General features: G+C 37.2%; 1 protein-coding gene across 1 annotated transcript in view; it reads right to left on the reverse strand.

Annotated features, from left to right (window-relative positions):
* Nucleotides 1–14595, reverse strand: part of DOCK10 (dedicator of cytokinesis 10) — a 385255-nt gene that overhangs the window by 17939 nt on the left and 352721 nt on the right. Inside the window, exons 38-41 of the mRNA XM_044669448.1 lie at nt 14344–14450; nt 13257–13379; nt 12983–13096; nt 10185–10190 (exon numbers count right to left, since the gene is read on the reverse strand). Of these exons, the coding sequence (XP_044525383.1) occupies nt 10185–10190; nt 12983–13096; nt 13257–13379; nt 14344–14450 (350 nt within the window). The remainder of the gene's footprint in view (nt 1–10184; nt 10191–12982; nt 13097–13256; nt 13380–14343; nt 14451–14595) is intronic.

Here is a 14595-nt window from a genome sequence, read left to right on the forward strand (position 1 = left end):
ATGTAAAGGCTGTAAGAGAAAGATGTTATCGGCTTGAATGAGAAGCCTGGTCTTTGAGGAACAAGTTATCTGTTAAAATGCAGCATCAACAAAGGACCTGGCCCATGGATCCAAAGTTCACGTAAGAAGCAGAAATGGAAGAATACAAAAAGAATGCGGCCATATTTTCTTGCTTTTCAAGCTTTTTTTGCAGTCATAAACTAATGAAAAATGCGTGAATTTTGGGGAAAGGATGCCCTCATGTGGTAGTCTGTAGTAGAACACAAAACCAGGAGTAATTTTGGGTATCATCTGGAAAGCAGTTTCCATTTAATTTACAGATAATCTATATACATCCTTGGAATAACCATTAGAGACAATACTCTGTGGGATGCAGGATCCCTTAAATAGGTCAACATACACAAAACATGGTCATATAGAAAGCTAGATAAAATAATCTATAATTTTGGCATTTTCTCATATGCTGTAACTGAAAATAGGCTGGCCTGACATCTTCAAGGATTATTCAGTTAAGGGGCTGCACATAATTTAATTTTTTACAAAATTATTACTTAATGTATTTGCAAACTCATATTGGCAAGGATTAATGACAATGTGTCAGGTTTCAGACCAATAGTTTCTTTCTTATGGGAAAATGCATGGCTCACAGATTTAGATTTGAAAAGGATGTCAGAGTTCTTGCTACCTCATTTTACAGATCAGGAAAACAAGGGCTGGAGAGATTAAGTGACTCTTCTAAAGTCACAGAGGTAGCAAGTGGCAGAGTCAAGATTTGAACCCAGATCCCTGAATTCCTAACTTAGTGGTTTTACTATTGCCCAATACTGGCTGGTTTTTCTTTCTTTATGTGTGGATGAGTCTTCCTTGCTGGCTATAACATGAGAACAGTTTTGGCTTCCTGTGTCTCTTTCTCACTATCTCTTTATCTCTCAGAAAGGTCTTAGTGAGCCTTATCAAGCGGCTGCAAATCACAGACTAATGACCATTAAACTTTTATCATTTATAGAATTTTAAAAATATATTTATTATTCTTGGGACACTGCTAGAAAATACCCTAATAGAACATTTTTTAATGACTTGTATAGGAAACAATATGCACAGACGTGCTATTTAACAACACAAATGACTTCCACCCTGGATTGATTTGTTGGTGCATGAGATCAGGTTCATGCGAAGCCTGAAGAATAAAATGTTTCACGGACTCAGCATTTAAACAGAGTTGATCTTGAGATGACACGGCTCTGCGGCTGTGCGGCTGAGCTTTTCAAAATCTATTTCTTTGATGATATTCCAGACCAAATGCTGGTGAACTCCAGATTGATGAAATATGACATTAAAAGGGTACACAAGTGTTCATGGACTCATTAGTCTATGCATGGGCAGAGGCACCCTGGTTAAATGTCAATACAAATCTTTTGTAAATCATTTTATACGCCTTAAAGTGGTTTATAAAAGTCACTTACTATTAATTATGCACCCTAAAGTCAATAAAGTGGCAGGTAATAGGTTCCAGAATCTTGAATTTTATTTCTGTTAGGCTGGTGATATTCTACAGTGTGGCATGGGTCAAAATCTGTAATTTAACTGTACCCTACATTCAAAGATTCCCACAGTGAACACAGGATAATGGATTTAAGGCCTGGGAGGAATCTTAAATTTTTGGTAATTTTAAGATCATGAGAATATGATTGAGAGCTAGAAGGGACCTCTAAGACCATCTGGTCCAACCCCTTCACTTTACTGATGAAAACTGAAATCCAGGGAGTGGCTTGCCCAAAGATACATGGGTATAAATGGTTGATTTTAACTCACATCCTTTGACTCTACAACCATTATTCCTACTGTAGAATAGAGATGACAATCCTGCCTTCAAAGAATATAATAAAGCATTTTATTCATTAAAGTTCTCTTTTGATGGATCGCTGTGGTATACGAGAGACTGGGTCATTTCGGATTGGGTTATTTGAATATATTTAGGCAGACTGAAAAAATTCCTAGGATGGAACTGGTGGCAAGGGAGAATTATTTTGGCTAGATTTGGAGTTCATTATTGGAAAATAGGGGTGAAAGGATAAATTTTGAAGGAACCCAGAAACTCATGAAATCAGAATTAAAAGCATAGTGATGTTCTGATCTGTTTCTGGGAGGAGGACCCACACTGACAAAATTTTTTGGAAATGCTGAAGTTTAGAATAAATGTGATGATGACGATACTGCCATCTATAGAGTACTTCTCTAGCCACCAATCCCTGACATGTAGTATTTCTTCATATTAGAAATATAAATTACTCAAGGGCAGGGTTTATCTTCTTTTCATAGCTGCATCTCCAGTCCTTAGTACAATGCCTGTCATGTAGGTAACACTTACTAAAATTTTATCTATGTATTTAGAACTTTGTAAACTTTCAAATTTATTTTTATCATATATCATAATATGATATGCTATGTATCACATAATATTATATTATATGTCATAATTATACTATGTAAGTAAATTATGCATAAAATAAGTATTTTTATTTATTTTTAAAAGTACTGTTATAAAATTTATCTATGTCTTTCATTTGGTGCTGATAGTAGATAATTACTACTCTCGTTTTGTCCACGAGATTGAGTCTAAAAAAGTGAGTTATTTAGTCTCACATAGCTCACAGGCATCTGAAGTAGAATTCAAGCCTATGTCTTCACAACTTCAATTTCAGTGTTCTATTTGCTATGCTATGCTCCCTCACCCTAAGGAAATTAAGATAACCTGCTGGAGTATGCGGGATAAAATAAAGTGGTTGTAACTAAATTCTAGTGGCCATAGCCTGTTTATTTGGTTTATTTTGTATAGAAGCTAAATGTTTTGTTTTTGTTCAGTCATTTTTCAGGCATTTCTGAGTCTTCATGACCTCATCTGAGGTTTTCTTGCCTAAGATACTGGAGTGGCTTGCTATTTCCTTCTGCAGATCCTTTTCCAGATTGAAGAAACTGAGGCAAACAGGGTTAAGTGACTTGCTCAGGGTCACACAACTAAGAAGTGTCTGAGACCAGATTTTAAATTGGGAAGATATCTTCTTGACTGTATACCTAGTGCCCTATCCATTGAGCCATCTGGGTACCCTAATATTTTGTTAGTGAGACATAAAAAGGAACATTCAGTCTTTTCTCTCTTATGGGGTGATTTTCCCAGTCTTTTTTTTTTTTTTCAGGAAGAAGAGATTTCTTGGAAATCATTAAAAAGACTGACCTATTTAAATCAAGTTAGACTATTGATCTTACAAAAGAGAAAGTAGGATATACTACAAATGAAAAATAACTCATTCAGTTTTATGGCAGGGATGAAACAAATGTTAGCATCGTAGCTGAGATTCAAACCTAGCTTTCCTAGTTCTGAATTCCGGAATCCTTACTACATCCTGGTGCATAACACTATTAACGATTACACAAGTATATATGTATATATAAACACAAAAAACACATATACATAAACAAAAATATTTGGGAGAACAGATCTGGGATTTAATTGGACTAAGGAATTCTTGTTAAGGAAGGGTCCCTTAAAACCTACTCCAACTCAGAGCAGAGAAGGGACTTCTCGTGGGGCACACAGGCAGTATGTGTTGAACCCTAAGACTTCCAAACTCCAAGGCATGCTCACTATCCATTCTGTCACAGTCATCTTTTTTAAATGATAATAATAATTTTGCATATACACATATACATAAAAGGCTATTACACACACAATAATGATTATCATATATATATATCAAAGACTGATAGAGCACTATCTAGTAGAAACTTTGAAAATGCATGGGATGCAATGGGTTGAGAGCCCAGCCTAGAGATGGGAGGTCCTGGGTTCCAATCTAGCCTCAGACATTTTGCAATTGCTGAATCCTGGGCAAGTCACTTAACCCCCATTGCCTAGCTCTTACCACTCTTCTGCCTTGGAACCAATGCACAGAATTGATTCCAAGATGGAAAGTAAGAGTTAAAAAAAGAAAAAAAAGGAAAAGCAGGTATCAGTGTATGACATTGATATGGCAAGCCAAGCTGAGTTTTTTCCTAAGATAACTGTTCAGTGAAAACTCACTGATCCCTAAGGACCATGTCCCCAAGCACTTCAGTTTTATTACTCTTTTATAAAATAATAGATGTGCAAATAGGAATGATGGAATACTGCGGGACTTGTTTCTCTTTTGTAATGTGGCTCAAGATGGTGAGCAGATTGCAGGGCCCCATTTCAAGTTGGGAAACTGTGAGGTCCCAACTATGTACTGAACAGGATATACTATGTCCCCTTTCTGTTCATTTGTACACCTTGTGGAAACTAAGGGGTACAGCAGATGATAGAGTGTTGCACCAGGAAGACCCATGTTTCTGAGTTCAAATCTGGCCATAGATACTAGTTGTGTGACCCTGGCCAAGTCACTTAATCTTGTTTGCCTCAGTTTCCTCATATGTAAAATGAACTGGAGAAGGAAATGGCAAACTACTCTAGTATCTTTGCCAGGAAAACCCCAAATGGGGTCAAAAAAGAGTCAGATAAGACTGAAATGATGGAAAAACAAGACATCCAATTCAAGATATTCCATAAGTAGCTAGTAATGTAGGTCTGGAGCTGAGGAGAGAGATGAGATGTGAATATGTAGATCATAGAGTCATTTGTCTAGACATAATACATAATCCCATGGAAGCTGGTAAAGTCAACTAGTGAGAGAGTTTGGAGAGAAATCAGAAGATATCATGGGAACATAAATGCACATTGTATTACATAGGATATAAAATTAAACATTAAAAGACCTTTTGAGCTGGCAGAAGGTCAGATAATCATGTGTTTACCAAAGCATCAGAGGATTTCATGGTTGGAAAGAACTTCAGAGGTCATCTGGACAACCACTTTCATTTATAGTCAAGGAAACTGAGGCTGAGAGATGTCCTAAAAGGTTACACAGGTGCCATGTAATGGAGCCAGGATCTGATCTTGGCTTTTGGATCCCAAAGTCAGTATCCCATCTACTTCAACATGCTGTTTTTTACTTTTCTACCTTTCCTAACTTTGTCTCATTATGATCTTGGCAATTTTGCAGGCTAGTAATAAGAATGACAATAATGATAATAACCAGCATGTAAATGATCTCATTATTAAGCCCACAGCAAACATTTAAAAAGAATTTTTAACTTTGTCCAGCACTCTACACATATTATCTCATTTGGTTCTGACAACAGAACTGTGAAGCGGATGATATTTTTTTTTACACTCCATTTACTCCATTTACACAAAAAGAAACTGAGGCTGAGAGAGAGATTTAATAATTTGGTCAGCATCACACAGAGTGTCTGCTTCAGGATTTGAATTCAAGTCTTCCTGACTCTCAAGTACAAGGGTTCTATGCACCATGCAACATAGCCAATTAATTTTGTGTATAGAGTCTTGGACTCTTGTCAAAAGACATGGTTTAGTGTTCTGTGTGGTTTTTTAAAAACCCTCTTAAAATCAATATGGTGCATTGGTTCCAAGGCAGAAAAGTTTGTAAGGGCTAGGCAATTGGGGTAAAGTGACTTTCCAATGGTTACAGAGCTAGAATTATCTGAGGACAGATTTGAACCCAGGACTTCCCCTCTCCCAGGCTGGCTCTTTATCCACTAAGCCTTCTAGCTTCCCTCAAGTCTCTTGTTTTTAAATTGTTTGACCATGGCATCATGGGCAAATTAGATCCTTTGAATCTCAGTGCCTTCATTTTCAAAGAGGAGGATTTTAAAATTAGAGATCTAACAAGGTCATTGTGAAGAGAGAACTTTGCAGACTGCAAAGCCCTACACAAAAGTGGCATACTAATAATTAGCAGTACATTAGAAGTAGTTATTAAAAATAGTTTGAGCCCATGAATGTGAACTTGGACAGACTTCAAGAGATAGGAGAAGATAGAAGGGGTCGGTGTGCTTTGGTTCATGAGGTTATGAAGAGCCAGGCACAACTGAATGACTAAACAACAACAGCTGAGTCCAATTTGGAAAGGGGAACGTATGTTGGAATCATTGCCAATTTTAAAAATCCTTTATCTTTTGACTTTTGTCTATTCTCATTGATGATGGTGGCTGCTCTAGTCTTCGAAATGGAAGAGCTCTAGTATCTTTGTTTTTTTTTTTTAATCCTTACCTTCCATCTTAGAATCATTACTGTGTACTGGACACAAGGCAAAAGAGCAGTAAAGGCTAGGCAATGGGGGTTAAGTGACCTGCCCAGGGTCACACGGCTAGAAAGTAAAGTCATATTTGAACCCAGGACCTCCTGTTTCTAGGCTTGGCTCCCATTCCACTGAGCCAACTAGCTGTCCCTAGTCCTTTGTATTCTATAAAACATAATCAACCATGTGCATTTATAGAGAGTTTCTGCATAATGCTGGTTGAGTATTTGTTGGCAACAAGGCTGATTATTCCCCCAAACCCTCTGAGAGCAAAGAGGAAAGGGAATTTGTACAGCAGATAACTGGTTGAGAATCCATGTGGAGTCACTTGAATGCAGAAGAATCTCTAAAATGGAGAGACCTACTGAGATCAGATGGAGAGTGGGACAATATGCCTGCAATCCATTCATTTCCATCTTCCCTCCCTACGGAAGGATTCTAAGGGCACCTGGCCCTTCAGCTTCTCCACTGGCCTTTCTCTTATTTGCCCAGACACGGAGTAAAAGAGCCGGAGGTCCTCACTGATCCGAGTGGCTATTTTGTTCCAGCTGTTCATTCATTAATGCCAACCATCTGAACCTCCGGGAAACTGCAGAGAAGAACTGACATACAAAATGCAAGAGGGCAAGAGAAGCCGGGTGATGGGATGGGAAATGTATTCTGTGCATGTCCTGAGTCCTAAAGATGCTGAATCTTCGACTTGCTTTCCCCAGCCTATCCAGCACACTACAAACACTCGATTAATATTAAATAGCTCAGCAGATCCTAGAAAATTAAAACAGCGACACGAGGGATGCCAACACCATTTCCCCCAGCGTCTCTACCAAAGCGATCGGCTTAGGAAAAATAGGTTGCCATGATCATTGTAGCGTGATTTTGAGGCTTTTGTTCTCGCCATTCCAGGTGAATGTTACAGTTACTTAAAAAAAGCAACATGATTGAAAAAGGAGCACTTTGTATCCCTGGGGATTAGGGATACCCAAGAGTTCACAGGTTTCATCTTCTCTTCTCGCAGCCCTCATTCTCAGCAGGTCCTGTGGATTATTCCTATCTATTCTGGTTTTTGCATCTGTTACTGAGTGTGGATGCTTCTATTCTTTTTTCCTGTAAGGGAGGAGGCTGCCACTCCTGTTTTGTGTCCGGCCCTTTGGGAAAGGTATCTGAGTGCAATTTGAACAATGATGATTGAGGCTTGAATTGTTTGTGCCTTAGGATAACACCTGCTCAGAATATGCTAAATTTTCATCCTGCACAACACTGGGCTTTCAGCTAGGGGAGTGCTGGTAAATGTTTAACAACTGGTTCTCCAGAAGGAAAAAAAAAAAAAAAGGTATTCTCAACACACTTTATTTTTTAGATCAGTGCTTGCCAAACTTTTTTGGCCTACTGCCCCCTTTCCAGAAAAAAATATTGCTTAGCCCACTGGAAATTAATTTTTAAAAAATTTTAATAGCAATTAATAGGAAAGATAAATGCACCTGTGGCCATCACCATCTTCCTGGATCACTGCAGCACCCAGCAGGGGGCGGTGGCACCCACTTTGGGAATCACTGTTTTAGACTATTAGAGTTAAAGTGACTTGCCCAGAGTCACATAGCTTAGGGAGTTTCTGAGGCCAGTTTTGAACCCAGGATCTCGTGAGGCATTTTTAGGTTGAATTTGCATAATTAACGTTTTCTATCACTTTTTTTTTCTAGCCAACTAATAAAATAACAAAGCCCTGATATGTAGTATTTGCTACCTTCTGAGATATAAACGTTCATATTGGAAACTGAACAATTGGCTCTGGCACACCCCTGCTGGTCTCAGAACACTTGTGATCTCAGCAAAGTATATTTGAGTTTTGGAGGTTGGTCAATATTTTCTAATAATACAATAAGCACGTTTGGGAGATACAGCGAGGAAACTGGGGTATCATCAAAAACAAAAACAAAAACAACCCAACTGAAAGGCAAAAACAAAAGCCACAAGGAATTATCAGCATGTGCAATTCAGAAATCTGATGAAAAAACAAAGTTAGACCATTTAAACATTTAAGACAATATCATTTCAAATAAGATCATCTCAATCATATCCCCATTACCTCCCCAACCCAACTCCCTTTAGTATAAAGGATTACAAGTATTCTTTTAGTAGATGAATTAAATGGTCAGGACCCCAAACTTATATATGAAAGTGGAAAATATTCCAATGGGGGTGTGGAGTGGGAAGGGAGGTGATATTTAAAGAATTACAAAAAAGTATACACTGGTCAAAACATGTTTATATGTTGGCAGACAATGAACAGACAAGAAAAGCATTTTATTTTGAGATTCTGTCTTTTCAACAAAGCTCTAAGTATTTGTTGTCCTTGGAATGAGAGCTTGTTTAGACTTCATGTGGTTTACACAAGACTTTTCGTCACACCTTTGTCCTTCTCCACTTTGGCTTGGGAATCTAGTCTCCATAATTCCATAAGATACATTTCTAGGGGGCAGCTGGGTGGCTTATTAGATTGAGAGCCAGGCCTAGAGATGGGAGGTCCTCGGTTCAAATCTGGCCTCAAACACTTCCTAGCTGTGTGACCCTGGGTAAGTGACTTAACCCCCATTGCTTAGCCTTTACTAATCTTCTGCCTTGAAACCAATACATAGTATTGATTCTAAGACAGAAGGCAAAGAGTTAAAAAAACAAAACCAATAAGATACATTTCTATATGTGTGTATTTTCTTTTTAAATTAAGAAAAGCTCTATTTAAATTTACATGGTTCCTTTTCATCTTGGAATCTACCTCCTTTATGACTTTGAATTTTAAAAAATGTTTCCCATTGCTCTCTTAGAAGGTATTGCTATTAATTATTATTTTTCTATGGTTGCTACTTATTCTAGATGGGAAGATCTTGCTAATTCCTCTGGCTGTCTTGCTATTCATCAGGTATCTAACTACAGGGCTATTTGAACTGAGTGGCTTTGTTGGAGAATCCAGCAGTGTTTTAAGTTTGGAAAGGGGTACTGAGTGGAGGTGATGGAAAGAACCTTGATCTGGACTCAGATCACTTGGGTTTGAACCGCATTTCTGTTATTTACTTCTTGGGTGTCCTTGGAGTAGCTTACTTAAGTTCATTGAAGCTCAATTTCTTCATCTCTAAAATGAGGGTTCAGATTAGAGGATTTAAAATTTTTTTCTAACTCTTTAACTCATGACTTCCAAATGCTACTTATCTCTTCTTTTTGAATTTTTGCAATAAACTCAGTGAGAAAATTCTCTCCCGAATATGGAGAAGATCTTTCACCGAAAGAGTTGTGTTCCCATTGCTCTTCCATGAGGACCAGAAGAAATGGCCAAGGCAGAGCTGAATAAAAGTAGAGTGCTCCCATCTTCAGAGGTGCCTATCTCTGGAGAACAACAGGAACACACTGGCATTTCAGCTGAGGAGTAGATAGATTTGGACACCTCCCTCAAATTCTGAAATATTATAGAATTTCAGAGTTCAAACAGAGCTTGGAGGTCATCTTAGCCAATATTCATTTTACAGATGAGGAAACTGAGGTCAAAAGAAATGAAGAGATTTGCTCAGGGAAACCCTGCTGTCTAGTCAGGACTAGAACTCAACTGGAAAGTCTTTATGCCAACCAGGCTCATACAATTGCTACTATGCTACAGTGCTCCTTTGAAGGGCATAGTCACTAGACTACCAGTAGAGTAAGCAGAGATCTAGTACCTAAAAACTTTAGACCAGGTATACATGCTAATTTATGTGTATGCTCACATATATTTATTTGGATCAAAGTTCAAAAAAGGGCAATGCACACATGAATCAATGGATACATTTTTGTAATTCAAGGAACTGGAAAAAAATAAAGTTTAGTTTAATAAATGCAGGATGATTCATAAATGAATGGCAGCAGGATTATCTCACCTTTGATATCAAATACTGAGTAACGAAAAAAAGGGAAGTTAAGAATCAGTTAAAAACTTCATTTTGGGATGTGTGAGCAGTATTAGAGCATGCACAGGGACAGAGAACTTACCACAGCCTGGAACCATCAAGACCAAGAGGAGAAAAGAGCAAATGTGGGCATTAAAAATCAATTAGTGAGCAATAGGATTCATTTCAACCTGTTTACTCATTCTGAGTCTTATAGATTGAACTGAATATGTAAGGATTGGGAACCATTTTCATATATGTTGGATATTAATGATTTCCCTCTACCTCTTTTAAAGAAGAGCTAGATCATCTTAAAGGGAGGGTTAAAATAATTCTCCACCCAACTCTTGGTTAACCATGTAAGGGAAATCTGAATAATTTATCATCTTTGGGTTCCTCCGTAGGTCTTTGGTCACTTTGTTGACCACAGAATATCCTCTCAGCCCCATGTCCCCCAACACACACATTTCTCATCAATTCCTTTTCTGTTGCTTCACAAAGGCTCATTTTTGGCTACAGATTTGAGACTATCTGGGTCTACTCCTTTCCCTAACCATCCCTTGTCACAGTGACACTCAGAGCTACCTTCCATAAATTAGGCAGAGTCTGATTTGCCTTTTGGTCTCTACCTGGAGACTGTCTTTTTACTTCCCTGCCCCTGACATTGTTTTCTCTCCATCTTTTTGTCTTTGTTTCTGTCTTTATCCTTTTCCCAACTGTCCTACCTCTTCCAATGTCCCCTCCCCTAGACAATGCTGGAATGCTGCAATGACAAAGAAGAAACTCTCAGGTGAATTAACTTCTATTTCATATTATTACTGGTGTTCCACAGATTTTCCCATTTCTATTATTTCCTCTTTTATTCTGCCCTTAGTGCTAATGAGAACCTATTATTCCTAATATACATAGAGATCAGATCATTTCACTCCACTGTTCAAAAATCTTAGGGGCTTCCTATTCCCTTTGAATTAAGTTCTCGCTCTTTTTCTTGTTGGGTATTCAAGGGTCTCCTTGACACCATGCTACATGTCTAGTTTTATCTCATAGTAATGCATTCTACTATTTTGTTCCTCAAGAATGTCTTGCATTGGGGCAGTTAGGTGGCTCATAGGCCTGAGATACCTCCTAGCTATGTGACCCCACAAGTCATTTAACTCCCAATCCCTAGCCCTTACTACTCTTCTGCCTTTGAACCAATACTTAGTATTGATTCTAAAACAGGAGGTAAGGGTTTGCAAAAGAAAAACCAAAATAACAAAAAAAAAGATCTTGTATTTTTTCTGCCTTTGTGACTTTGCTCATGCTGTTTCCTAGACTTGGAAATATATGTTTTCTCTATCTTTGCTTGTTGCTTTTACTATTTCCCACTCAACTCTTGGCTAACTATGTAATGGAAATCTGAATGGTTTATTGTCTCTGGGTTCCTCAATGGGTCTTTGGTTGTCTTTTTGATCACATGACATCCTCTCAATTCCCTCTCCAACACTGTTTTCCATCAATTTCTTTTCTGCTGTCTTACAAAGATTCTGTTTGAACTATAAACTTTAAAGCCCAAATCCCTTAAGTCTCACCTTTTCCATGTACTTGATTGGTGATGAGCTTCCCCACTGGACCTCATGTGATCAATTAAATATATATATATATATATGTACATATATATATATATAATTATATGATTTCAGGTACTATAATAATTTATGTTTATAACTTGTGGACTGTAAGCTTCCTGTGGAAAAGGATTATGTCTTATCTAAATTGCATATTTTTCTCAGTTCCCAACAGTGTTCTCATATGATAAATGTTTGTTGAGTGAATGATTGAGGAATGCTTTGGTCAAATAGAAGTTAATTATATTATTAAATGAAATGTGTGGCTACTCATTGATTTTGATGCTTTACTCTTTTATGTAAAAGAGTTTTTCCATCATAATTTATATCCTTAATAATACTTGGAGGTCCATGGAGAGACAATTTCTCCCAAGGACACAATAAAAGTGATCCTGAATGATCAAGCTGGGGTTGGCATCTCCAGTAATAAACTTAAGTTGTGGAAAGAAGGAAAATATCCACTGTAACATAAAGGATTTTTTCCCCTAGAGCAGAGACTATGATAAAGAAAGATCTTTTTAGTTTAAGAATGTAATATAACATATTGCACATGGTAGGTTCTTATTCAATATTAGTTGTTGAAGTGAAGGAGGAACAACACATGGGAACAGTGCTTGAAGTGGGAGGGGAAAAACAAGGAAGATGGCTAGTGTGTCATATTTAATGGGATAAATAAGGGTGTAGATGCTTATTTATAGGGATAATGCTTTGAGACAAGTTCCCTGAAAGGTAATATGGTTGTTACCATCCCTCATAAAAATAATGATCTTGTCTAATTCCACCCCTGTTTCTCTGCTTGCTTGGGAAAACTCAGGATGCATGCATGAATAGCTATATTTTAAGGCTAATGCAGACTGGCTTTTAGAGGAACAGAACATGTCAGGTCTTGTTTGTAGTTTATAATATAAACTCATATGTTAGGGCTTTAAAATGATTGAAGTTCAAGGCAGGATCCCAAACTTTTATACTACCTTTTATATAAAAACAGTGGTAGTCTGGAAGCAGAAATCAAAAAGAAAAGCAATAGAGTGACTTCAAGCCACATAGTCACAGCTCTAGTTTTGTGATACTCCATAGGATCTCCACTTATCTCCAGGGATAGAAATTGCTCTAAAAATTATTAAGACAAGAGGTTTTTTTTTTTGACCACTTGGGCTCCCAATTAGCTAAATTCACAAAACTATAATGTGGGGGAAAACTAAGTTTTAAAAAAAATAATAAAAAAGAAAGCCAGAATCTAATAAATTAAGTGAGACTCATGGCTATGTGAGTAAATTGTTTCCTTTTCACTTACCTGTCCATAAAATGCCACGCGGTAATAGCGACCAAATAACCGTTTTTCGGAATTCACTACTTCTGCAACTTTCAGATAGGACCGATGAATGTCATAGTAGAGATCTGATAGTTTCTAAAATCAGGAAAGGGAAGACACACAAGCACACACAGATATGACTTTAAATTGGAGGGTCTCATTCAGTTTGATTATGAAAGAAACTAATTTATCTTAAGTAACAGATCAGTTCAGAGTGAGGAATTTAAATTCAATATTGAGTATTTACTAAACATACTTTGAAATCTCTCTGCTTCTCAAAGACTGCAATGATGGGTTTGTTGACATCGGCGATAAGTTCATATCTCTCGGACTTCCACAGAAATTCAACACACATGTAGAGTTGCTCTACCAGGATATTCTGCAATTTCCCAAATTAAAGTGACATTTGACAGTTAAGATGGTGGTTCATGAATGAGGGTTAGTTTAAAAATCACTGAATTTTCTTTTTCTTTTAAACCCTTCACCTTCTGTATTGGAATTAATACTAATTATAGGTTCTAAGACATTAGAGCAATAAGGGCTAGTGGCTATTGGAATTAATTGACTTTCCCAGGGTCACACAACTAGGAAGTGTTTGAGGTCAGATTTGAACTCAAGACCTCCCATATGCAGTCCTGGTTCTCTATCCATTGAGCCACCAAGCTGTTCCAAGAGTCATTGAAATTTCTTGTTGGAACTTGACTTTGTATGAACTCCTGATCTAAGGCAAAGAAGGAATAAAATTAAGGAAAGTAGATTTCTAAATTTTATTTTAGATCAAAGATAGGTGGCCAACTCATAAAATGGTTAAGATTCCTCTCTATTAAGGTCAAAGATTTGCGGCCACCTCATAAAATAGTTAAGATCCCTCTCTTATTAAGATTATAGTTCATATATTTATAATACTCCACAGTTTACAAAGTTCTTTCCAACAGTTTCATCCCCTTAAAGTCACTTTCTATCCAAAATTCTCCATCTTAAATGTTCTAATTTATAGCATATATGCTATCTTCCCCCATTAAATTGTAAGCTCCTTGAGGACTGATATTATATTTGCTTTTTCTTTGTATGGTCAGTGCTTAGTACAATGAGTAGCACATGCTGAGTGTTTAATAAATGCATGTCGATTGATCAATCATGAATGATTTGGTTTTTTATCAGTTTGCACAGCTGAGCTAGAGTATCATAGGATAGCCACTTTTATTTAATATCTATCCAGTACTGAGCTACTTTTTCTCCATTAACAATATGTTAAAATATAAAAGCAAAGTCACATCCCTTGTTCATATAATTTAATAAGCAACATTATGTTTACTATCTGTGTAGCTCTATTTTTGCCTGACCTCATTATAGGGTGTATCCTGCATCCCTGAATCTTCTTTCATGTATCCTTCTTCTTTGATATTTGGTGTGATGCTCAGGAAAGCAGGCCAGCCCATAGAAAACATGCCTTAGGAAGAGAAAGCCCAAACAAAGCAAATTATTGTTGGTTGATTAAAGCTTTATTTAAATAGGACGATTATTCCTTTCATCTCAATTTTTTCAAATATCAGTAGAACTAAAGAAATGTGATTTTATTGACTATAGGGAAAGGT

This window comes from Gracilinanus agilis, chromosome 3 (genome assembly GCF_016433145.1).
Source record: "Gracilinanus agilis isolate LMUSP501 chromosome 3, AgileGrace, whole genome shotgun sequence".
NCBI lineage: Eukaryota > Metazoa > Chordata > Mammalia > Didelphimorphia > Didelphidae > Gracilinanus > Gracilinanus agilis.